This window comes from Dunckerocampus dactyliophorus, chromosome 3 (assembly GCF_027744805.1).
Source record: "Dunckerocampus dactyliophorus isolate RoL2022-P2 chromosome 3, RoL_Ddac_1.1, whole genome shotgun sequence".
NCBI classification, from domain to species: Eukaryota; Metazoa; Chordata; class Actinopteri; order Syngnathiformes; family Syngnathidae; genus Dunckerocampus; species Dunckerocampus dactyliophorus.
The window spans coordinates 16,204,307-16,231,628 of NC_072821.1; the positions used below are offsets into that span (position 1 = coordinate 16,204,307).

Here is a 27,322-nt window from a genome sequence, read left to right on the forward strand (position 1 = left end):
CAGACAGAAACATGAATGAGGTTACATTGCAGCAGACGTACCAAAAATATAGATGAGGCAGTTCAAATGTGAAAAAAACTGTACTTACTGTATGTACTGTATGTAACAGGTTATTTTCTAAATCCTACCTGGTATGTAACGTGGGATTGTAATGGGGTTGTCACCCATTAAAGTCCCATTCCCATCAACCAGAACAGTTCATAATCATGTGCTTTCTACTAAAGTTCTACTACTAAGACATCTGCACATACGTCTGCTGTATATTTTTATGATTGATAAAAGAACTGAATATATTACTAACATATGGTCATTTACTTATTCAGTATGTTGGCTGCCACGTGGACGTCACTCGATTCCACAACTGCTGTCTCTTCTGTTGAAGTTGAAAAGGTAAGCTGGACCACGTTTGTTTATTATTACATTTCATCTGTTCACACATCCAGCATGCATTTGTTCACTTTTGTCGTAAACACATTGTACAGTATCTCACAAAAATGAGTACACACTCACATTTCAGCAACCATTTTTATTACAGTATACAATGTCAGCTTACTTTTGGCCCAGCTTTAAAATCGACTTTAAATCGTGTCATTTTATTACAGCTAATCATATTTATTATTACAATGAGATTTATTAAACACAGTTATCTCTTAAACGTTCGAAATGTCGTCCTTCAACATTCTCATCTGCACTTTCGGCCCACCCTGTATACTACACCGTATATGCCGAGTGAACAATACTATAGAAAAAAGAAATGTGGGTATACTTCAGGGTAGTCAGTGTGCAGCTTGTTTAGCAGTACAGTCGTCCCTTGCGGGTTGAACATCGCTCCCTCCCATCACAGTTTTTTGACAATTAATTAATTACTAAATGGCTGCTGTTTTTTGTGGTTGACTATGGACTATTATTAGTCAGAAAATATTGAAAATCAAGTTATATGCTGTATTCTGGTCACTAAGTGTCAGTAATGTCACATTGATGAGACATGACATCTTACATTACCTTCACAATGCACAGAGTCAGCCATGGTGTGTTTGACATGACATACTTGTAGTTCTCCCATTCCGTGTGTAAGTGGTAAGTTTTTGGCTTCTTACTTTGTTCTTCGTCCCCACTTAGCTCGGCAGCATGCTATGGTTAAAGCGGCAGCCGCCTCTTGTGCACCTGCAGCGATCCTGTAGCCTGCGCTTTACAGTTGAGCAATGTGTTGTAAAGAAAGAATAATAAGAGTTTAAAGGTGACTCTTGTGGTGTTATTTCATGGATACATGAAATGTAATACATGTATATTGTAATACATGTGATACATGTATTACAATGTAACTGCATTTTATGTGTTTTATTCTATTTATTTATGTATGTTACACGCAACATTTACGTCTGCGCTACGTGCATTGCGTAGGTTTTTACGTAGCTTAGTCTTGGTGGATGTCATAAGACGATAGAAAAATTCCCAAGCTAACGAAGTATTTTAACAAGAGTCACTTTTAAAATAACCTCCCAAAATATTACATATATGAAGTATGGTTATTGACCATTTATGTTCATACATTTAAAAAATAATATCTATCACAGCACGCGACGTCGCAGAAGCGCTGTTGTAAAAATTAGCTAAAGGAGGAAGTGATGTAATCCTTGCGCATGCGCGGGACCGATTGCGTTCCGGGTACGCATTGCGCAGTGACAAGCCAGCTCCTAGCCAGCTAGCTAGCGCGCTTAGAACTATTTACGAGTCACCACTACTTACTGCTATTTACTAGCCATCGCCTAGCTAATCACCACGAAAGATTTTCAACACCCCCCCCCCCAAAAAACTAAAGTTTGAAACGTCTTTGTACTTTACAAGAAGGGCGCAAAACTCGAGCAGCCAGACCAACAGAGGTGAGTATGGTAGCTTTTTTGCTTTGTAACTTGTTCTTGTTGAAACGTTGCACCTTTGCTGCCTACCTGGAGTAATAAAAACACATCATGCTCAGTCTGAAATGTTGCACGTTGTCATAACATTCTTTTTGTATTATTGTATTATTATCACGATTGTTATGACATTTTGCGTATGGGATGGCTCAAAGAAAAAATGTTTATTCAGCAAGTCTCTTTTTGGTCTGTGTCTAAACAATATAAACATTTGACATGTTATTCTGTTGACTTGATTTTTGTCAGTGCCTCACAGCATGCTTGGGGATATGATGTGCTCTTTTAAACATTAGAAAATACTGTAAGAATGCCACTTTCATATAATTGGCATCTTTATTTTATAATATAGGATTAATGTCTACATCAACAAACATTAACAGCAGAATCGAATCGTATCGAATCAAATGGGTATCGTTTGTACACTGCATCAAATCGTAATCCCATCGTAACCTGTGTATCTCGATTCAAATCGTATCAGCAGAGATTTTCATCCTTAATAGCAGTGTTAATTCATGTCTAGGGCGCTCTAATTTTAAAAACTGTATTTAGAAGGTCATAAACAGGTTTTCTGTTCTTGATGAAAATATTAGGTTTATAAATAAGGAATCCTACTTTGCGGAAATTCACTTATCACGGTCGGGTCTGGAACCAGTTTTCCACTGTATATTTACTATCTACTGAAAATGACTCCACAGTCGTTGTTGTCGAAATAGCCTGCAACACAAGAGAGTAGCAAGATAATTGTGTCTTGCGGACAATCAAGCATGGTGGTCACAGCATCATGGTATTGGGGCCTATGGATGAGGCATGAGTGCTGTTGGCACTAGGGAGCTGTGGCTCATTGAAAGAAACATTCATTCCAACATGAACCGTGATGTTCGGAAGCAAAGCATTAGAAACTGCAGTTGTCCAACATGATAACAAGCCCAAATGCACCTCCGAGATAACAAGTGCCTTGCTGAGGAAGCTGAAGGTAAAGGTGATGGAGTGGCCAAGTATGTCTCTACACCTGAACCCAATCGAGCACCTGTGGGAGGAGGAGCGCAAGGTGTCTAAGTGGAACAACCCGTGCAGCTCTGGTGAATTTCACACAAGAGGATTACGGTAAGTCAGTGTGAGATAACAATGGTGCTCACACTGAATACTGACACTTTGGAAAGTCACTTGTGTTGCTAGCTTTTTAATGGCTGTGTTGAGTCATTTTGAGTGGTTAGTAAAGCTATACTGCCACCAAATTTAAGAAGACAAAAAAGATTTGTACATACAGTCAGGGGAAAAAAAATGTTTCTTTCCTTGTTTCTTCAGTTTATTGATCCAATTTAATGCTTATCTAATGATATGTGAAGCCCATATAATGACGATAACAAATATAGCTCATCAGAGTTGAATACAAGAGCTGATGTTTAGCAACGTCCATGATTTTTGTGATAACAAAAATCACTTAAGTTTTTACATGAATAGATATATAGCATTGTACTGCCAAAAAATTAGACTCTTATAAGCTATTTTTGTTGTCATTATTATATTTGTCCAAACAAAGGTACCTTAAGCTGTATCAAGCTTTAAAATGAACGAGAAACTGAAGAAACAAGGGTGGTCTAATCATTTTTTCGATGACTGTATATAGGCTGGGATATTTACACACCTTACACGTTGCCTTCCTACCCACACTGATGTTCAGGGCATCACTCGTTAGCTCTGGTCGTTAGCTGTAGTAATTCTACACTTGATCAAATTTACTTAAAGTGCCCATTACACCAAAACATGTTCATCTTATTTTCAATAACATTGAAAGGCATATTTCCTATGTTAGAAATCTATTTACCTTTTTTTTTTTTTTTTACTGTTTTCATCACTTCTTACAAGACTGGAGAAGGAGGAGCAAGTGACGTTACAAGAGAAATTCCCACCCAGTGGTTACCATTCACTCCAATGCTTTCCCTCATGTTCTGAATTTCTGTTATATATATTTTTATATTATGCCCACTCGTTGTGTTGAAGGCTTTTACTAAAATACTTGAGGATACAAAGTACCTTGAAATAAAAAGTCAAAAACCCACAAGACGTTTGACCGTGGAAAAGCGTGCCAAGGTGGCAGTAAGTCCATTCACATTTTTTCGATCAATATTCTCTGTAGTAGCCAGCCTTGTGCTGGCCTAAGACAGTGTTGATTTGTAACTAGCTTGGTTATGACCAATGTGGTATCTGTTGTAGCGTGCAACAATAAATTTAAAGGGTCGTCACCAACAATGGCTGTCACTTGTCCTGAGCTCTGTGCAGTGTGCACAGAGCTGTCAGTGGCTATCACTGTCAGTAAAACATATACTCATCACAACACAATGTCAGTGAATGTTTTTATTGTGTTATTGTTGTGAATATGTCACTTTAGCTTTTGCTTTGCTTTGCGTTTATGGCTGTGTTTGTTTGAACCTGGTTGTCAGCCGGAAAGTGTTCTCGGCGTGAATTGCTGGCTAAACATGGATCACTGTCTTTTTAGCCTATCTTGCAGTCGGTCTGTCAGTTTCAAGAAGTAAATCCATCTATTCTACGAATCTTAGAATAATATGGGGTTTCATGCCAGGGCTAGATAATCAGTGATCGCTGCTCGCTAGTCTTGCATTGTGCAGTGTGCATAGAGCTGACAGTCACTTACTGACAGTCAAAAACACCTACTTGTGGCATATTTTTTTGTGTGTGTTATATCATACTCATCACAACACAGTATCTGGGAATGTTATTAACATCACAACTTCATTTGACTCGTATTTTATAGTTGTCTATCTATGACAGCAGTATGATTAAAAAAAAATGTAATACTTTTTATTTATTGTTTTGTTCTTGTTTTCAAAGTTTTTTGGTGTCATGAGCACCTAAGATTTGTCAGCTCAAAACACAATTGCTACATGCCAACTACACGACCCGTACCAGAAACACGGGTGGCTCTGCATAGTGCAAGATCTACGTCACTTCCTCCATTTGCAAATTTTTACCACAGCACTTCTGCGACATCACATGCTATGGTACTTTTTTTTAATGAACATAAATGGTCAATAACCATACTTCATATATGTAATATATTGGGGGTTTTCTTCTTAGTTACTCTTATTAAAAACTTTGCTAGCATGCAGATGTTTCTATCGTCTTTATTCGAGTGACTCTACGGAAAAACCTGTGCAATGCAAAAAAAGATTATGCTGTAATTTCTCCAATCTTAATGTTTTGTGAGAGTGGGGGTGGATGACGTACAGTGTACAGTACCTGACTGCCCAAAATTCGGCAGACCGGATGTAGATGCATTCTGCACATGCGTAGAACCCATGGTGTTTCTGCTACGGCTCGTGTTGTGACACTGCGTAAGACTTCAAAATGTGATATTAGCGTCCACTTAAAAAAATGACTACTGGTACTCCGACTCTGCACTCTTAAATATCATGACAACTTTAATTCTTTTAGCCATAAGTTAGCCGCATCATCGTTTAGAGATAATATCTGAGATACCATACCATACCATACATACCCCATACGTCATTTTTGACAACTTCCCGTTTCATGTTTCATCTGCTGTAAATGGCAACAGGAATAAAAAGTAGGCTGACACTCCAAAATGCTATCAGCCATGTATTATATATTAAAAGGAACTGGAATTTGTATCCATTCATACAGAAGATATTTTTCATGACCATTAAATTAAGGTGCTGTGCCCAGGCAAAAGAATCCCAATAGGTTCTTTTTTACACCAGACTGTACTATTTTAAAACTACCTACTCCATACTGTGAATTTGATTTCAAATCTCTAATTTGAGTTAGGATTCATACATGTTTCCCTGAAAGATTATATACAGTACATACTGTATATCCTAATGATGTGCAATAGAGTTTACTTGAAACATTTTAAACGTGTCGCAACTTGTTTTAAAATGTCTCAACATATTTTGCTTCATACACATACCCACCAGCGGACTTTGTGTAAGATGTATTTACATCAATGAGTATGCTTTCAAGCTGACAGTATAAGGAGGATCGCATATTTGAGCATAGTTTCGAGCAGGGCATGTGATGGTCTCTTACTACCTACTTTCTCACAATGAAACACTTGAGATTATCATTCAATCTTCCCCAACCCCTTCTTCTCTCCTTTGTTGTTGACGTCTTACATCTTATCTATACTTTAATGTTGTATTGTTTTGTGGATGTTTGTTGCATGCATCTAAATGTATGCATGTGCTGGTGTGTATGCATTCCGTCACAGCTCATTAGTGGTTTAGATCTTTTGCTCTGAGCAGTAGTTCGTCCAGATGTTTGGTGTCTGCAGGAACATTCTATTTTGGACAATTTCCCACATGCTTTCTGGTGTGGTTGAGCCTGTGCTTGCCCCAAACTTCAAAACAACCCTGCTCTAAAAATAGACTGAAGCTCGTAATCATTTTTAGGACTCTTGATGTTTTTGGTACGGCAATGCTCATTCAAGATGGAATAGACCATACCGTGAGTCCATTTATGTTCCAACCCTGCTAAGGTCATTTTGTACTCAAACTTAAGATATTATACCTAAAAAAAACATTCATGATTAGAAAATGATTTACAAATGTTTTCTGTGCCGTAATGTTTAATTTCAACTATACATGCCGTGTTAAAAAAAAAAAATCAACAAAAATTAGGAAACAAAGAGCATCATTATTTACACTTTCACAGTACATCTTTACAACATTATCTACACGCTCAAATACTCTGGAGATCGTATATACTAGTATACAGCTGGCCTTGCATCGCTGCGTTGCACAGTATTTAAACCAAAACAACATGACCAAAACCTGCTTTTCTGCATGTAAGAGCTTAAACTGAATTTTAAAGGCTTCAATTTAGATTGCAACTGAAAACTGACACTTCATATTGCAATGTACAAGGCAGTTAAGCAGTGTATGTTGAATGTGTATGTTGATGTATGTCACCCACAAAATAAAGCCCAAATACTGCTTGAAGTCTTTACATACAATCATTGCTCGTAAACAAAATGTGGCTTTGGGGTGAACAGGCAGCTGACACTCAAGACAAAATTGCAGGTGTCACCCAAATGCACTGCAAAGTGAAATCATCCCTCAATTCGTCCCTACTGGCCAATAAAAACGGATTTCTGCCACTGTAATTGCGGGGAGTTGGAAATTCTAACCTCAACAAAGTTGCAAAAGATGCCCTTCGTGTGAGCGCTGTGTTAATACATTGGCTGTGGGCAGGATGTGCTGCATTGAGCCGACTGGTCCACAGTGCACGGTCGAAACAGCCTACATCCCACTGTCAAAAAATACATTCGCTGTATGGCACGTCAATGCGGTAGATCAACACCATTCTTGTCAACACTAGCTATGCCCATTTAAAAAAAAACATTTTTTGTGTACTATTGTCATTTACAAGTGGAATGTGTGTCACTTGTTTTTTTTCTCATCACTTCCATTATGATTAGGTAATTAATTTTAAACACTTTTTGGCCAATAACATTTTTTTATATAGTAAATGACAATAAAATACCAAGAACCAATGACATTGCCAATATTATATACTGTGGTAGATAATTTTGAGAATAAGGCACACGATGCACAGATTCATGTTCACTCGCCAAAAAATATGTTTACTCCTCATAGTATTTAATATATACACTAACTTGTCATTTCCAGCATGACTCATTTGGACACATTGGTAAATATTGTGTTGATTGTACACTGACCACTCACAGGAAAGATTTAATGGGAACTTGGGCTTTAAAACCAATACAGAAAGTACACACAAGCTCCTCCAGCCATGTATGGTCAGACATTTTAACCGATATAATGGTTGTCAGAGAAAATGTAATGAAGTGTCATTGTTGGGGAATTGACACAGAGTCCAGAGTTAATTTAATAAATTCCTTGTTGAATGACAACTATGCATTTTTTGCTACATGAAGCCACCATTATGATTCCAAAAAGGATAGCAGAGGTTAGAATTTAGGTAATTTACCGGTCTTAGCAGTGTGTTTGGTTGTGGAAACTGTACCTGTTGGCTACTGTTTGCATACAAAAACAAGATGTGCATACCCATGTTAGGGTCATCCAACAAAATGCATCAAACAGCTGTGTCTAAAACCAATAGCAGCGCATGTTTTGAGAAATATTTCCCAGTGAGATTTTGAGAAATATTTCCCAGTGAGTTAAGAGTCCTTGTCCCAGTATATAAACCAGTGTGACCAACTTAAAAGTAGCCTAACCATATCACCTTGAAACACTCCAAAAGCAAATGATTTAGGCCATGCTTAAAATCAGCCCCTACACAGACAAAAGTGACAAATTCAACTAGAGACAGTGACTGGGGTCTTAGATGGATTTTAAGGTGCAATGTCTGCATGGCGCCACTCTGTAGTGCAAAGACTTAACATATGTTTTGCCTTTACACAACTCCCCTTTTCGAACAGCCAACAGCTGCACACACACAGTCAAAACACACTTAATCATTTGTACACATCTGTACGCTTTCCATCGTTGTCTTTCTTGTATCTTAACCTAATAGATATCAGGTTTTCTCTCCTCTACCAGCACCAGCATACTAACAAAAGCATGGCTACCTCTCTGTTCAGTTCACATTAGTGGGAAGACAGTGCTCAAAGGCAGTGAAAAATGAGACTCATTCTTCAAGTATTCCATCGTTTCTAACCTGGTACCTCATGCACTGACAGACACACTGTGGTGGCTTCAGCTGGCCCAGATGTACCGCTGTCCACTGTTCATATTCATGACAAGCAGGATGGAAATCAAGAGAATGAAAAACATCAGAGGAGTATCTTTGGCCGCACATGTGATTTTCCCTTTTCACTGAAGTGTGAGTCAATATGCATATCATTTAAAGGGGAACACACCTCAAGTTGATGCACAACGCACGCTGTGGTCAACCCAATCTGTAGCCAAGCCGTCAGGGCTCAAGGCTATACTGTCAAGGCAAAGAGCTCACAGCAAATTGTTCTTCTAATAGCTGTACTTATTGACCACTCTCATCTGTGAAGTCTGTGGTGAAAAGCCATTAGGTTTTGGGGGCACATCTGGCTTTAGCGATGGAGTCCTTTTAAGTCCTGTGCGAGGGAGTGAGCCGTGCCCACTGTAGCTGCTTTGTCGGGATAAAGAGGGAGGGTTGGCTGAGTGCATTCCCGCCCCCATCATTCCACTATGGGAGTCAAGTCTGGAAGGGGGTGTTGGGGGCATGTACCCCACTCTGTTCATACTGTGCTGGCGAGACACAGATACCCCCATAGTCACCCCATTGGTGGATAAAGAGTGCCTGTGTGAGGCACTCCGCTGGAGCTGGTAGCCCCCTCTTGGTCTCTCCAGGGTGCCCCCCATGCTTAGGCTGCTCGTTGGTGTGGTGGGAGTGGTGGACAAGGGGACATCCACCCGCTTAGTGGGGCTGTGTCTTGGCAGGGAGGAGGAAGGAGAGTACAAAGAGGCTTCGCGACTGGGCACCTTTGGGGGTAGCTCTGTCAATTCCTCCATGGGTTCCAGTGTCAGGTGTTGCCTTGGGCGGGGCCCTGTTCCATCATGAAAAATGGCCTTGGGGTTGGCCACAGAGTCATTGAGATGTTTTAAAAGGTCATTTAGTGTATTTCTCGCATCCACAGACCGCTTCTGGTCTTTTCTACTTCCTTTACCATCTGAATTCTTGGGCTTCTTTTCAGACGGATGTGGCAGGGTGTCATCTCCGCTGTCGAGATTCGAGTGGTCGTGTGTGGCATTGGGCAGAACCACAGCACTGGGGATGTGTGAATGTCCTAAGGCAAGGTGAGGATGGTGGGAGTTGGATTTGGGAGGACCAGGTGAAGAAAGAAGAAGCTGAGGACTCTTGGCTGTTGAGTTGGATTCTTTGCGGGGACCGCTGATCTTCCTGTGATCCCTATCCCACTGGTTTTTGATGGGCTGCAGGCCTTTCTGCTGAAGAACCGGAGTAGACTCTGGTGTTGGCAGCGCAGCCAATTCAGGGGGTGCACAACTATCCCGCAGGATCATGGTCTTAGTGTCACCATTGGGTGGGTTCAGGTCTTTACTCAGCAGGTTGGTGGTGTACAGCTTAGGGGAGTCCCCGTTGGTCTGGTACTCCTGTGTACATGGACCATACAAGAAATAATAATTTTACTATAATATAGTGAAGCCTCATGGGCCGCCCCTCTGCAAAGTGTGTAAAAATTGTACCTTTACAGGGCTGTCAAAGAGGCCGTTGAGCTTGACAAAGCTTCCAGCAGAGCCTGAGCAGGACGGAGCAGATTCTGCATCCTTATGGATGCGTCTTTGCTTGCGGAGGAATGATTCTCGATTGCAGAAGACAATCAGACCAGCTAGCAGGGCACCCATGAGAAAAGCACCAAATACACACGTGATGAGGATGTTCATGTGGACCATCTGGCTGGTTTCGCTTGCTTGGATATCCCACACACCTACAAACAAACAAACGAGGCACTGGTTAACCCCCGGTGAGAAAAGTCAAGTGTTCAGTGAACCGTTGCCCCTCCCCCAATTCACCAGCACAAATGTGCATGTTTGTGTTGGAACACAACCATGCACGAGTTTCTTAGACCTCCCCTCAAACAATGTACCCAGTCAATTGCAAGTAGATCAGATAACAAAAGTGGTTATTTGTAGAAGTGATTAGTCATTCGTATGCATAGCACCATCTATTTTGGAGATTACGTTGCAGATTTGTTAAATAAGGAAGGTAAGACTGGAACTGTTTCCTTTATCCATGCGCACCAAAGGGTTACAGCATCTAAGAGTGAGAGCCAAATTAATCTTTTAACACAAGAAATGAACCTGCAGGAGGTTGCTCAGAGGATCAATGGGAGCCATGTTTGCATTCCACATGTTGAGACAGTCATTGCTCGACAGGTTTGTTAGTAACCACAGACATTGAAAAGTTAGTTCATCCATTGTGCAGCCACCAATAGGTTGCGGCAGTGCAAGGCCCAGCCAATGATCTACCAGCCATAGTAAACTATTTATCACTAGAGCTAGTGTTAGCTAGAGACTACCCTGCAGACAAAATCAATGAAAGAAGAGTAAAAAATGAAGCGAATAATAATTTAAGAAAGGAAGAAAACCTGTGACACAATTGCAGTGTGAAAAGAAAACTAACTAACGATTAGATAACAAATTAGACAAAATTGTGTTTTGGTTGGCAGCTCTCAAGATAGAATCAATGCAGCATGCTGGCTGCCTCCCTCTGGGCCTTACCCTCTTGGCCCCCTGGGATAGAGTCTAATGAATGAGAGGTGGCTGGGTCATCCTGCAGCACAAAGCCTGAGCCGTAGAGCTCTGGACCCGGCCCAGAGCTGGGGCTCTGAGTGGGAATGAGTACTGGGGGGGGTATGGGCCCACTGGGCAGTACAGTGACTGGCGCTGATGAAAACTCCATGTCTGTGGTGACAAACAAATTGTTAATAAATGGTCAACACGTTGGTAAAGTATCCTGTCATCGTCCCAGTTAGTAGGCATGGGAAATGAGGATTTTTTTTAGGTTAGTGTTTGATTCAATCAGGATAAGGCTCAGACATTTTTGTGCAAACAATTTGGTGGAGACAAAAGAGAGGATACAGAGGTTCAAGAGTTGGTACGTAACAAGGCACGTACATATGCTAAGATGGGTGGGCATGCAAGGGGGCGTGATCAGTCAGAACAGGAAGTGATGGGTGAAAAGGGAGTGAACCTGCCATGTGGTCTAGCAGATGGGTTTGTTGGTGACGATTAAAATGAAGCAGGTAACGTTTTGTATTCACAGGCTGTTTTGGTTGGTAAGATGATGATGATGATGATAAATGAGTGGCAGCAGTGGTGGAAAGACAGGGCTGGAGATGCTGAACTCAAGGAAAATAAACCATTTGAGTAAAAGATCAAACTAACCAGAGGTAGGGTCGCCAAATGATTTGTAATCTGGCGCTGATGTAGTGCCCAAAAATGCTAAAAGAATTAAAAAGGACAATACATTATTATGAGGGAATTCAGAAGTAAAAACCCCAAAAAAACCCTGTTAAGAGTGCACTCGAGTAAAGATATGAAGCACTCACGAGCAGTATCCTTTTGTTATAAAATAAGGTCCTCTGGTGCTGATCAATACTGGGGTTCAGCTTGGGTCATGTTCAGTTGGTACATTTGAAGAGGCATCTATTTCTAAGTAAGACAGGTTAAGTTAAAATTTCAGGTCATTCACCAAATATTATAAGGCCTCTAGCATTTGCACCAGCTAAACATGACCCTTGAATGTACATGTCCATGTTCGCGCCTCACATGTGGCATTAGTTACTGGTGGCCATGGACGCACTGTATGTAATGTGTGTGTTAATACCAAACATAGACTCATGTGGGGAGGCAAGTTACTGGAGTGGATACTGGTGTGAGTGTGCAGACTTATGATGTGTGTGTGTGTGTTTGTATTGCTAAAGTGTGTGTATATGTCAGAGGATAGATGGAGTGGTATGAAGATGACTCTTACCCTGACAGTCTCCCAAGTGGGCAGTGTTTCCTATTTCAATGTCCTGCTCATAGCTCGTTCTGAAAATGAAACAAGTGATGAAAAGGACTGCAACATTTCATTTGTATTTGTGTTAAACTTAGTTTGAACTCACAAATCACTAGTCTGTATTCTCTCACAGGCTCCATGAGGTCTCCAGCCACAATAAGGATCTCGTGATGCAATACAAGACCTGGTAGGAAAAAAACAAACCAATCAGTGAACATTGAGCTTAATCATTCTGGGAAGAGCACAATCATTTGTGACTTGGTGGACATTAACCACAGTATTGTAAGTGAAATGGTAACCATCCTTTTATGACATTTACTGGACAAAACAATTGAGTCACAAACCTACTGTATGAACGACCACAAAAAGCACATATGAGTGCATTAATGCATTACTTACTTGTGGCAGGAAGAATGCCTCTCACAGCGGCTCAGGGGAATGCGGATGACGCAACTTGAAAAGGCAACATAGAGGCTGTGTGTGTCTTGATCCACGTGCAGCGAGAGGACACGCTTATCATCTTCGTGGTTAGACAAGCACCTGAAAAATGAAAAAAGGGAACTCGATCAAAGGTTTATCAGATAAGTGTCTACTTTTACAGTTAGGATTTAATCGCTTGCTGGGTGGAGAGTCTCACTTTCATAATTTAACAGGCTTTTAACACCTTCCGCAAGTGTGAATGTGAAAATCCAGAAATAAGTAATTGCCAAAACAAACTACATGCACAGAAAGCTGACAGACACTGCCATCAGTGAGAGGAAGCTCAAGTTCATAGTTGCAGACTCTTGAGCCAAAAGGCAGATAGGGAACAGAAAGCAAAATAAAAGCAGACATTGGGGGTGAAAAGTGCATTATGTCTTACTTGGCCTTGTTGAAGATGTCTATCTCCTCCAGAAGCAGACTATCGTTCAGGAACATGGACGAGGTCTTTGCCAAAACCTTGAGGACTACTCCTGACTCAGAGCCGATGAAAACCACTGTGTAGTTCTTGTGGGGCCCTGCTTCATTGTCCACAGCCAAAGCAGTCAGCCTGTACCTAAAAAGGGAGACATCCATCCGGTTAAGACAATGTACCAGTATTGCTACATAATTTTCTTTGCGATCAGACATGCAAGGTTTGGAATTTGGTTAACAGTTAAAACTGTTTATGGAACTAGAAATGCATGGTCGTTGACAACTACAATGCACAACACCGGGAGTCCTCTAATTGTGCAGAAACCATGAAAGATCAAAACAAGCAGTTTTCAGTAATAAGGTCAGCTCAAATGTTACTGTTTTTAATGACATTGAATCTGTCAAGAAACTAATCAAACTGACTGTACGAATACAATTTTTAGGACATTTACCTGACACGTGTCTTGGTGTACCAAGGCTCGTCCCCGATGGAAGGCACAGCTGTGTCCATAAGAGGGTGGGACTTAATGAACTGCAGGGTCTCATCAGGGAATTCGATGGAGCTCTTAAAGGATGCAGCTGGACCATGACCTGCACAGCACCCGGGTCTAGAATGGAGGATGCACATGCACAAAGGGCAATAGGTCAAAAAGCAGTCCATATGATCATTGCACACCGGAAGCTGGTGATAGTCATACGAGATGAAATGAATGGAAAGTGAAATGAAAGGGGTGGGGAGCAGGTGCTTATTAGGATCACAAAAAAGGCCTCAGCTGGAAACATTAAATATGCACAATATCCATGGTTATCTGCCATTAATGATTCACCAGGGCAATGAGGTGTTTTGTGTTTTTTTTTAAATCGTGGACATATAGCTTGCCTAGAAATATACAGTACGTGCAATAAACAGGTTAAAATGCATAGTGTATAATTATGCCAAATTAATTATTTAACAACAGCAGATGGCAGATGTGTGTGTTGGGTCATAGCTAATAACCTGCTCTCTGTGACGTATTTGATTTCACTTGACCAAGAAACAGGGTTAAGAAAAGGGGAAATGAGCAGGTAGTTAGCAGCTGCTGGCCATGGAATGGTCATGTTTATTGTCAATTTCTAATGGTTCAAGTATTTTAGGAGCATTTTGTAGGATTCTCCCAAAAAGAAAGACCCATACCGAGGTTTGGGTAGTTTCTCCTCTGGAAATGGTGTCCATATGGAGTCAGCTGTCTTCTGCTCTTTAAATCGACCATGGAAGACTTTCTCAATGTCAGCCATGGAGAAAGCACACACTGCTGATCCTGGAATACTGTGGAGCAGCACAGTGATGAAATGGCTATACGTCACCTCAACATTACATTGCCTACTGCCATCTTTGAAATTGGTCAATCCATCAGCCATAAAGTCGTAGCCCACCTGTTCATCTGTGTGGTGAACACACCCACTACGGACGGGACGCCGTTGATGTTGATGATGTCAGTGATGGATTGGAGCACGTCAAAGTAGAAGAAGGAGTCCCCCGGCACTGAGCAGTTCAGTCTGGCCTTCACAAAAGAAGTCCAATGTTTCTCTAAAACGCGCTGTGACCCACCAACGTCATTCTTGCAGATCCGGGCCACGCGAGAGTATACGACCTAAAAGAGGAGAGGGTTTAAGAGAGGACAGAAGATGGAAGAAGTGGAAGGCAGCTGAGTGAACGTCGCTAAAAACACTTCAGAGCACTAAATAATACATCGCTCCATTCTGTAGCAGCTCAGCGTGGACAGCTAGAATACACACTTTTACTTTGGCTTTACGACAGCACGCTTTGAGGTCACCTATTAAAAAGCACATCAAATGACTGAATGGCCTACTGCAACCAACTGAATATGCCTGTCTCATTTGTAAAGAAAAAAGCTACTTTGTGCTTTTTTTCAGATGATTCAAACACAATAAGGCTCGCTTTGGACTATCAGCAAGTTTGTTTTTTTTTACTGTATGTTGTCAATATTGGGGACTCAATCCAAATTGAAATCATGCACAGAAAAGCACTATATAGCAATGGTGCTAGGGCATTGCTTCAAAGCACCTGCTAAGCATCTGATCAAATTGCAAAATGTCATCCTTATGCTGCTCACAGCCACTAGTCACATACCTTTTTTTTTAATTACATGTTATCTGGGGACTGCCATGATGTGCTGTGCACAGTTTCTAGTATTTACATGCTCTACTACCAGTGCCATTTAATGATTTACCAGATCAAACCTTGCATCAAAGTTGAGGTGTCACCCCTAATAGTTTTTAAATACAGTATTTTATCCAGTGGTGACTGATGGAGGATGTTGGCCTCATGAAGCTTAGCCAGACCAGCTCAGGATGAGACATGGTCCAATCTGACACTGGCATCAAACACGGAACATCCTAATGCCCTTGCATTAGCTTGTAGAGAGAGGCAGACACTGGCTGTGCCATCTCTGGGAGACAAATCCTCTCACTGTGTAATGGTTTTACATCAGGCATACATTCCCAGCAAACCCTGGCTGTTGAAATTTCTGCTGTATTCTAATGCGGTGCACTGTAATCGTCTGAATGGGCACTGCCACTTGGGCCATTTGTGTCGGAAATGAATGCAATTGAGGGCTTTTAAGCCTTTTTGGATACGGCATCTGTTCAGAAAATTTAGTGCATTAAACGCAGCCTTTAGACTGTCTTACCTTGCCCAGATTGCTGTGCTCCACTGCAATCTCTCGGTAGAAAAAGTACACATAATTCCCATACTCAGCTGCGTGCAGGAAATGAGGTTCTGAGGGAGAGACAGAAGCAGAGAGTTGGAAGTATATTTTTGCATCGTCACCACCAGTGTGCATGTTGAATATTTCAGGGATTTGTACAAGGCTGTGTATGACTGGGGGTGACCTAGATTGCCTGAGAGGGAGCTGGCCATATCCCCTAAGGAGTTTGGCAAGACAGGAGAGCTCTCTATCACAAACTAACTGTTCTAACACACACCATGCCTTGTGGCACCATGGCTATTTGGCTATTAACAGGTAGATCTGTACCTCTAGTAAGGCGGGAACTAAAGACGTAGCAACAAGGGACCTGCTTACCTTTGAGCCACTTGGAGTCGTATTTTATGGTCCTCAAGGCTGATCCATCACCCATACTGCGATAAATGACAGAATCGCTGGCCTGAAAGTCAGCCACTGTAGCAGAATAAAGTTTCCCCTCTACAAAACAAGAAGCACACGTTCGACAAAAGCGCTACAGAACTCTTCATCTTTTGCTATTTTTCTTGTTGAAAAGCTTTAATTGGCCAACTTGCTAGAGCTGCAGGCATATTTGTACCATGGCAGAAACACAGAGGTGATAATGAGAGCATAAGTAGGAACATATTCGTTCTGCAGCAAGGCCGTGCGTGTTTCGGGGAGTGTGTAGGCGGCTATGAGTTTGACCCTCACCGGCAAAAAGGGCAACGTTGGTTTGCTTGGAGTCAAATGGGCACCGTGCCAGTCCATTGATCTCCTCTCCATCAAACTCGAGGTTATCCAGCTGAAGAAAGCACCACAAGCACACACATTTCACACAGATTGTTGCGTATGTATGTACAATAATGTGTCCAGTGTCATCACACATACTGAATATGAATAACCTTTCAACTAAAGAGGATGTGTGTGTATATGGCTGATACTAACCCTGTAGTATCTGCACATGGGGTTAAAGCCATTGGTGCCACAGATGAAGACCAGATCGTCATTTCTGGGAACCAGCACTTTGATGAAGTTATGGCACTCATCCTATAAACAGTATGATGAGAGCCAACCATTGTTTTTTTGTGGTTTTACACTATTAAGTAGCACTAAAGGAAAAAGCAAAGCGGGAGGTTAATTATAGTGGTACTTACTCTGTGTTTCCCCTTGACGGCGCACATCTCTCTGTCAGCTTGGCCTGATCTCCATGTCAGCTTCTATGGAACCAAACACACATACTGTATCCCTGCATGCATATACATCACACACACGGGCTCTCTTGTTTCAACTCTCTCATTTTACAACCAGCCTAGTTTGTGATGAATGGCTGTTTTTTTGTGTGTGCTTCTGTGGTTTAGGAGAGCTGCTTGTGGCGAGAATCTTACCCGGTAAGGGATGATCTCATTCCTGTAGGATTCCCTCAAACTTACAAGGTACACCTGGTCTCTGTGGATGGCAACATAAGCACAATGTCAATACAACAAAAAAGCATATATTTAAAATATGACCAAAAAGCACTTTTACAATTTGAAATGTGCAACGTTAAACAATAAAATGAAACATTGGTTTCCATTCTCTTTACAGAGACACTAATGCATAATCATAAGCTCATCTGCATTGTTTTCCTGATTTTGTTTAGAGCTGAGCTCATCCCAGGAAAATCACATCTGTTGTAGATTCAAATAGCACTCACTTGCCTCTCAAAACACAAATTTTGGTTTTTGTGGTAACATGAGCTCTTCAGATTAAACAAAACCTGTGATGGTAATGATGAGCACACTTTTTGCTGCGTGTACACAGGGTTTTGGCTCAGTAGATTCTCATTTTTCTCAACTGGCTACAGGGTTTCCTCTACATGTAATGATCGTGGCGCAAAATAGAAGCTGCCACACCTTGGAAATGTTCTATTTTTAATTTTTTTTTTTTACATGAAAACAATGTTCATAAATTGTATCAATAGCCGTATGTGCTATATCAGGGACGCCCATTACGGCGATCGCGAAGGTAGTGTGGGGTGCATGTCACCCACATCATAACCGTCACTTTGTAGATGTCATGTGACATCGGTCAGCTGACATTAAGCCCCCTCCTGATTCGCTCTTGTGCTTTGGCAGCATACAAATGAGTGTAGGACAGATGTCAGCAGCCACACATGGATAATGCAACTATCATCTTTATAAACTAACTCAGTGAAAAAATGCCTATATCTATAACAAAAGTTATCCGTTCATTTGCAGCAGCTAGGTATGTAGAAAAAAGGCAACTGTTTCATGGCTGCACTTTGCATCATGAGCTCCACTATAGAAATGTTTTCTCCCAGTTCGTTTGCCAAACTATTATTTCATGATTAATTGGAAAATGTGCCCTGGAAAATGTGCTGAAACCGTTTTAATATGTTGCCTTGACTTCGGCTGCATTGTCTTTTGGATAACCCTTTTAATTTCTCATATACCGTATCTGCAATGTTTTATTACACATGCTTACCGAACGTATTACGTGAAATGTATAATGGACGCTGCATATTCAAATTTACCATTAGATTTTATATATGCTGTATGTTTTATAAAAGAGGTAGATCATTTTGATTGTGATATAAATGTACAATGTACATAAATACTCCTATTTATATACATACTAAACATAAACGTTTGAAAGACTGCGAGCACCCCTGTGCTTTATAGATATAGCCTATTATATACATATTGACCACAATTAGTTTGAAATAAAATACCAATCTCAAATATGTTTCTTGTTCAAGCCTGTGAAAACTACCCTAATGTTGACAATATTACCGGCAGTAAAATGTTTTTAAAAATCTGCTGCCACAGCGAAGCAGCAGCGGCACGACACAGGGGCAGCAGTCCGGCTCCCATGCAGCACACCACCACAGCTTCAAAAACATCCTCGGGGAAACCTTGGGCTACTCGGTAAAAATGTTATTACCTTGTCTGCTTCACTACTTTGGATGACATCATCTCTTGTTTTGATGATGTGCCAGTTATGACATACACAGTATATACCCAACTGGGAACAGTAATTCCCTTCACTTTCAGCCAGCCCATGTGAACACCTACAACTGGCAGGATAATTTACAGGACACCAGAACTACATATGGTTGTGATTACAGAGGCAGGAGGTTTTATACAGTAGATGTCAAGGTGATTTCTTGCAACAATACTGGTGGCTGGAGGAAAGATTAATCCCAATGCTCATAAATACTTAAAATACATGTAGAGATGCCAAGAAATCCCTGACAGAGCATCGGACTGGGTTGATGGACGGTTTTGCTGGATCAATAGCGACTATATACATCAGATGGCAGCCTAGAAGCCACTGATCCAATAACACTAAGAGCTCTCCCCCTCCTCCTTGTGCCACTGTTTACCTGCCAAGATGTGAGTTAGTGAATTGGAGTGGGGGATGTGTGAAGGGGAAATAGACATCTGCGCATGTTGACTATACCTTCCAGCGATGAAGAGCGTGTCTTGTATCTTGGTCATCAGCTGAAAGTCGAGTCGATGCTGCGACTCATTACCAGAGGGCCTGCCTCTAAACACAGGGTACCGCCGTGAAACTGCCAACACAAACATGCACACAATGCTCAGTACAGAGGCGGACACTCGTGCAAAAGTGAATCATACACGCTTGCTACATTAAGAGTGCGGCTTAGACATCAGGGATGTAACGGTGCATGAATTCATAATCTGATTTTTAAACGTAAATGTGCTGTGGACAAGCTGATTGTGGTTAGTTTGGGGTTAAACCTAATAGTCTCAACAAAAGAGAATGTTAGAATTCAACATTAGTTATGTTTTCATTCACATTGCTGGCGGATAGGCCAATAATACATAATCTATTTCCTTGAAACTTTGTGGAGTCAGTTTTCGGCATGAATTTGGACTATTTTTTTTCAAGCCTTGTTACTTGATTGGAGCTTTTTCATATATTTCCATGTATGTTCTGCGAAGGGAGATCGAGCCAAATGATGCCTGGTCAACCTTGACTAAGGTCTGCGCTCTACTGAGAGCCACTCTAGCTACACAACGCATTTGCTTGGCCGCTGTGAATCAAATTGAATTCAAGTAAGGTTATTATTCAGAGTGGTAGCATATTGAATCACTGTTTTGTTTGCACAGTATGTCGCTAGATATATCAGCCCCAATCTCGCAATTATTTTGTATGTCGAAACAAAAATCCACTTAATCTTGCTGCTGAGTTTTTGTGTATTGATTCATATCTATAAATAGAAACATCATGCTGTAGTTTCTGGTAGAAGTAAGTACGAGTAGTGAGTGTTGAGTTTTCAAGGTTACCAAAATAAGCTGAACGGCTCTCTAATGACTTTGTGTGTGTGTGTGTGTGTGTGTGTGTGTGTGTGTGTGTAAACTCACAGTGTGCATCAACGACATCCAGGGGTGCAATGTCCTCAGGGAAGCTAACTGCGAGGAGGGTATGTGAAGCTGTTAGCATCAGCAGCAGCTCACTGAGCAGAAGCGCAGCTCTGTGGCCCATGGCTGCTCACAGACGACACTTCCTGTTTCACACTAGTGGAGATGCTACCTGGAGACAAATACCAAAAAAAACATTCCTTTGTTCCTAAAATGTACATATAGTATGGCTGCAGTCCTTCCAGTGTTTTCTTATATTTTGACTTGTGTAGCATACAAGAATATTAAAAACAGCATCAAAACTTCACATTATTATTTCTGTAAAGACATTTTGATAGTTCTTGTATTGGATCTCATTAGATTGTGCGCGTTGTGGCTGGTGGCCGTACAATCAACGCACACATTGCCCCCTCTTGCGATATGATAACTGACAGAGCAGGACATTTTCCTTGTAGCTCCTCCTGCATCTGCTAACTAACGAAGGTCAGCCAACGGTCTGGTGGGGTGTCTCAGTGTGTGTTGGATGCGACGGAAGTTCACTCTGTTAGAGGCATGGCGGCCCTGCTGCCTCTGTACATCTGTGCTCTGATTGGTTTGTGTGGGGCCAAGCTCAACACTGATCAGCTCATTGCAACTTCATCACCATCACCAGTGCACCATCTCATGTGACCTTAGCTGACTTCTATTAGCGCTCTGTTAGTTCTTACTGCTGCAGTATCTCCTTGGGGCCAAAGCGCTTTATTGCACTGCAGTGATTCACTCCATTTTTGTGTTATGAGGACGAAGCCACGCTCTGTTGTTTTGACATTGTAGTAATTATGCAGTTTTGGTTTGGTTTGTTTTTTTTACAGCATCTGAGTGTAGATATGATACCAGAAAGTGCAAGATATAATTTAGTGTGAGAGTGGCAGGAGTTTAGGTAGTATTCATGTGTATAGTGTGTATGGAGGCGGGCTTTAGAGGCAAGCTGTGCCTCTAAATGATTGGTGTACATTTCAAATATTTATAAGGCAAACAAATTATTCATGTGGGCAAAGCCTGAACGGATATAAACAATTTACTGGGAGACGTCACACGGGCAAAGGCATGGATTAGCTGGGAGCATGCTGGGATCCACGCACTTATTGGGAGCACATACATCATCATGCTTTCACATTACGTATCACCAAGGCCAATACATGTGCATCCACACAAACAGTAATGATTCATTTTTCAATTAGCCCCAAAGCACACCTGCTCCAGTGTGTCTGTGAGCCCCGTCTGCCAAGCCATTAGTGCTTTGATTGATCCACACAGGAAGCAGGGCAGACCATATCACCGCTACACTGCAATCATGTGGAAAAGGCTGAAAATCTGGTGACTTTTCACTGATTTATTTAATCCTTTACAATGCCATAGCCCAAATCAGTATAAATGCACAATGACTCCAACAAAACCACCCGCATGCCAGCTTTTGTGGGGTGGTTGCTTCACCTACCCAACCTATCTCAAATCCAACATGTTGATATTACGAAGTAACATTTTTCCACGCACTAATAATCGAATTTCAGTCTGAATGGTAACCTGTCACTCGGGACAGATTGGAGTGATGCTGAAATGAAACCAGGGTATACGAGTGTTTTAGTCATTCACAGAGCGTAATTACGGCAATTCAGTACTCCGTGGGATACTGACGCCTTCCAGTGAGCAATGTCATTATGAGTAATGCTAGGCCCGGACCAGACTTAAGTTAGTCTGCTTAATAGTGGTGCTTAGATGTTTTTGACAAACTACAGTGACTGCACGGGGTCAAATGGGGCAACTTCCCCTCCCTTATTAATAACTAACACAGATGACGGAGAAATTGTTTTAGCTATAATCAGGTGGCAAATAAATGGGTGGATAGATACATGTATATAGATACATGTATACATGTATCTATATACATGTATCTATAGTAACAAGGCAACTTAATCTAAATGAGTAATGATGACACAGCTCTCTTAAACGAGAAGCAGCGGTGCCCTTAAAAGCATCGCAGGTATTTTTACTACCTAGCACCAACAAATGTGTTTCACTACAACCCGGGACAGGAATAGACACCAAATGCACAACAACATTAAGAAGCAGAACTACTGTATAAAAGGTAACTACACTGAGATACTGAGTATATCAATACTTTCATGCTATTATGCAGACTGCTGAGTTTGCGTCAGTGCCTCGCTTGGGTGTATTCACAGGTCAGATCTTGCTTGCTACAATTTAGAGCCCTAAATAAGTACAAAAAGACTTTCAACATGTCTCACAAAACAATTAAATATAACAAATACCAAAGGCGGTAGTTCAGCACCATTACATCTTGCATGTTAATAGTCATAGTGCAGAAGTAGAGGCTTTCCTCAAACTAAAGTAAAACAGACGACACCCAGAGGTCAGCGGTCTAAAATTACTTCAAAATCTCTTGCGAGCCCACAATGTTTTCTATTGACTATTCCTTTGCAGTCTCTGGTTCCTGCCCTGCAGTTAGAGAGTGTGTGTGTGTGTGTGTGTGTGTGTGTGTGTGTGTGTGTGTGTGTAAGCGTGCATGTACATATAGGCCTCAAACAAGCCCAGAGACGCTGGGCTTGTCACGCAACTCACAGCCATTCAGCCTTGCCTTGCTCTACCTCTGTTATTACAGGCTTTTCAATGTCCCGCAACCACGCACTTCCCCACTGATGTTGTTGGATCAAACCCATGGTGTTTAACACCGAGGATGGGAGAGGAGGGGGTATGAGGGTCTGGTGGATTTGGTGTGGGGGTCTATAGCCCAATTCTGGTAGTTAAAGCTGAGGATTTAGTGTTGCGAGCCTAAAATGACAGATTAACACATATTCTCTCTCCGAGCTGCACTTTCGCTGGCATATGTCAGCCACCAGCTCTCATCGACCGTACCTTTGGATGCCGTTTTGCAGGGAAGTCCGATTTGGTGCTCATAAAAGGATGGCAAACAACAGCGGTGTGTGAGGTTTCGTGCATCGCGCCTGAATGTGATGGTTGGATGTAATCCCAGCATGAACATTATCGGCCGCCACTTTGGGAAATCAGCCGCCTACCGGTTCATTTTGAGCCATTTCAATAACACTGACACAATAAACACATTAGCATAGACAAGGCGCAGCTGCTGTCTGCATAAGATGTACCGTAGCTTTGCAACTCCTCAAACCCATCTCATCGGCCAAGTGCTCTACCACAAGCACTCAAGTGCCAAACAATCTTTACTTGCGGCAGCAAAAAAACGCAGCACTTTGACGAGGTTTGTGTGTACTTCAAAGACCAAGAACTGACTGAGGGAATCTCAGGCTTGGAGGTCGGAGCACATATTCTTGCAAGGCAGCAAGCAGCAAATACAAGGAGAGATTGTGTCGTATGCTGTCTTTTCTCGCTACATCGTGGTTCAAAATGACGGACTTCACTATCACTTTTCAAACTTATGAATAAATTGTGCTGTTTTGTGGTTGACTATGGCCCTGGAGTTTAAAAAACTGACGTTTAAGCCAATCGTACTCATTTTTTGTCTGAATTAAACATTTTCAACCATAGAAACGGCGACATGAACTAAAATACAAATACAAGGCAGAAGACGCCTTCTAATTGTGAATGTAATATTCTACATTGGTCACAAGGTGTCGGTAATTGTTCGGTTGTTGGTTTGTTGGTAATTGTTTAAATGATCTCACAACAGGCACAATAATCAGAATCATAATAACCCGGGCTACTGTTGCTGCCATAAGCCACAACAAGCTAAAACTCAACTCTGAACCCCCAATATCACTTCCTGTCCTAAACACATCTGTCCAACTGCCCCGAGGGAACAAAATCACTACGACACACACGAGTACGAGATATATTTATGTCTTAGATGGCTCATTTTCTCTGATTCTAGACACTATATTGGGCACTATGAGTGAAAAGGTGACCATATGGGTGTTATTTAATAAAGATTGTGAACAGGTCTTATATGCCGTAAGTATGAAAATATTCCATTTATAAAGAAGGAGTCCTACTTTGTGGAAATTCACTTATCACATTCGATTCTGGAACCAATTAACCGCGATAAACGAGGGATTACTGTACACGCAGAAACAACCAGCACCGAGTTGGATGTCTTTGGGAAGGAGTGCCTACGTTCTACAGCATATTATCATCTGTAGGTAAAAAGTCAAGATGTCCCAGAGCTTTTATTATGTATATATTCATTTCAGCCACTGCTACCCTTAGGCGGCTACTACCTGGTCACTTTTAAGGGGCTTAGCTAGAAAAGTTTGGAAGGAGTTATCACCCTAAACGGTTTTTCTCCTCCTTTCTTGTGCACCTTGACAAGAGCAGTGAAACGGGTGAAAGGTTGCACTCAGCAGTAGTTCTGCCGTGTTGGAGCACAAAGGGGCCAAGATGCAGGTGTGACCAGGAAACAAAGGGAGGGGGGCTTTGGCCACATCAACACAATAGAGCCCCACCCCCGGTCATTGCTCAGGAGAGCACAGTTTGGGGGCTCCTAAAAGGGGCTTCTGAAGGAACAAAGCAAGCCATATATATATATGTTGACTCTGTGCACCTCAATTGAGGTGAAACTTTCATCACTCACTCTTTTAAAGACTAAATAGCTCTTGATTTCCAAGCAGCAGTCTGGAGTGTCCGTGCAGTTGTTCACACTAAACCCCGCGCTGCGGTTTAATGATGGTTGTTCCGGGTTACAGCTGGCTGTAGTGGAGGTTAACTCTGGTCGTTCTGGTTGCTGAATTCTGACCTGGTGTCCAGCAAGGTGAGATGAGGCACAGCAACAAGCTGAGCTGTCAGCGAGCCCACAGCTGGTTCTTATGTTTGAGAGACAGTGAGGCTTCAGCCAACACCGAGTTTATACTGTAACACTGTACTATTGTAGTATTTTAAAAATATACTTGAACAAAATATGAGTGGGAACACTATTTTGAATAATCGCTGGATTTCCAGGTGCAAGAATAAGCAGACTAAATGCTCTTGTGGCTCATCTCTCAACCAATCGGTTTAGATAAAAAAAATAAAGGGTCATGAGCATACTGGCCGATACGATGCATTTATTCTTTACATTGTTTAATCACATTCAATACTAATAGTCCTAGTTAGGTTTTCCCTTCTACTTTCACGCACACAATCCTTGCATTCGCAGAGCCACAAATGCTTGCATTGTCCGGACTCGGGCGTAAAGGCATTGAAAGTTCCATCCGTGGTAAATCTTTTCACAGGCCTTTAGTGTCCACATGTGGGACTGGTACAAAAGACAACAAAGAGGAGGGGACACAAGAGGAGAGACAACAGTGATGGGGCTTTTCTATTATCCAGCAGAGATAGAAAAGTGCAATATGGTAAATTAATTTAAAGGCACCATAAAGAGAGGGCAACGAGCAATAGATAAAAGTCACACTGCCCATTCAGCCCAATCTTTTAACAGAAAGTTAAATCCTGGATGCCAATGTTTGAAAACGGGTAAATACAAATAAACTCTGGCAATTTTTCCAGTCCATTTTAATCACATAATGATGCATGTGTACTCATTTAAAGAGAGGTATCAGGACACGATTAAGCCAATTTACTGCTACTAAATCCGAAGTTTATCTAAAATAACAGTTTACTATTGATAGAAGGAAAAATTACAGGCAAAAAATAAATCTGTGGACACCTACCTTGAGCCCATGAACAGATCAATCCGACTGAATGTCATTTCCTCCGGTAATCCATTATAAAAAAAGACCCAGTATGTATTATTCCTCTTATTTTAAGCTCCCTTATCGCTTTAAATCCAGTTTTTGGCTCCGTTCGTCTCATCTAAGCGTCTGTTTTAGGGACTCTCTAGACTCGGTCCTGGGGGCCACCTTTGGATGTGAGAACTGATGGTCAAAGCAGATCTACGACCACACTCTTCCATGTACTCACACACAGCTAACTTAGACACATTTAAATCTACGAACATGGCTCCATAACAATAACACAATAATAATAATAATAATAATGGTGGGTTAAAGCTCCTGCTCACGGGTGGAGCACGAAGAGCAGGCTACTGCTCCATCTACCACTCTTTATGACTCATTCTAATAAACTGTGTGGCGCTACACATCAAAGTAAATATCAGTTACAATGGACAAAAAAAACAGCATGCAACGACTGTCAGTTAAGAGTACAAAGACAGCCGTTAAATGGAGTTTCAATCAAAACAAAGCACAATTTATCCAACGCAAACTCCATTTTTGCACATGCAAGAAGCTTGATTTCGTCAGTAAAGATCTGCTCCCCTTCCTTTTCCTTTCTCTTGGCGATAAAGTGCTTAAAAAGATGCAGATTTCTGCAAATAACTCACCTCATCTGAATGCTTTAATAATGCGTATCCATAAACAGTAATCCCAAAAGCGGGGTGTAAATATAGCGCGCGTCGCTCCAACTTCTCAGTGGCTGAGAGAAAAACAAACTAAAGCAGACACGGCAAATGGTGTAATTTGACCCGAGCTCGGTCAATCCACGCAGGGAGAGATCCACGCTCCGCCAATAAGGAGCGCTCTTGCTCCAGTCCCTCCCCCACCATCCAGCTCTCTTCGCTCGCTCGCTTTTGGACCTCTCTGCCTCGCTCCTGGCTTCCTTCCTTTCTTTCCAAGAGCCACCGCGAGAGAGAGGCAGGAATAAAAACACCCCTCCTCCCTCCTGTGTGACCCCATATTGCACCCCCCTGTGCTATACCCCCCATCCCCCAAACTTCAAGTCAGCAACTGCTCCAAGTTAAAACTCATTTTAGCCCAGTTGAGGCTCAAGCTGCTGCTGCTCAGTTAAACACATCTTTTAGCAATGTTTGGATTTGGGGAGATAGGGATAAGCCCTTACAGTATTTAGAAAGTTCCTT

At 41.7% G+C, this 27,322-nt stretch overlaps 1 protein-coding gene across 6 annotated transcripts; it reads right to left on the reverse strand.

Moving 5' to 3' along the window:
• Positions 1–223: 223 nt before the first annotated feature.
• Positions 224–27,017, reverse strand: sema6dl (sema domain, transmembrane domain (TM), and cytoplasmic domain, (semaphorin) 6D, like). 6 transcript variants are annotated; one of them, XM_054770115.1, is made up of 21 exons: positions 26,789–27,017; positions 26,114–26,306; positions 20,443–20,607; positions 19,514–19,625; positions 17,437–17,497; positions 17,206–17,268; positions 16,997–17,098; positions 16,763–16,853; positions 16,412–16,531; positions 16,019–16,107; positions 14,742–14,959; positions 14,503–14,634; positions 13,781–13,936; positions 13,297–13,470; positions 12,834–12,974; positions 12,541–12,618; positions 12,408–12,466; positions 11,819–11,875; positions 11,153–11,335; positions 10,118–10,359; positions 225–10,024 (listed from the first exon to the last, which is right to left on the reverse strand). In XM_054770115.1, exons 3-21 carry the CDS (start codon positions 20,561–20,563, stop codon positions 8,903–8,905), a joined length of 3,321 nt encoding a protein of 1,106 aa, XP_054626090.1. In that variant the 5' UTR covers positions 20,564–20,607; positions 26,114–26,306; positions 26,789–27,017; the 3' UTR covers positions 225–8,902. The 6 variants fall into 6 exon arrangements, with proteins under 6 accessions (XP_054626091.1, XP_054626090.1, XP_054626089.1 ...); XM_054770116.1 differs by lacking the exon at positions 26,114–26,306 and having other exon boundaries at positions 224–10,024; XM_054770114.1 differs by lacking the exon at positions 26,114–26,306 and having other exon boundaries at positions 20,443–20,611.
• Between the last annotated feature and the right edge of the window lie 305 nt (positions 27,018–27,322).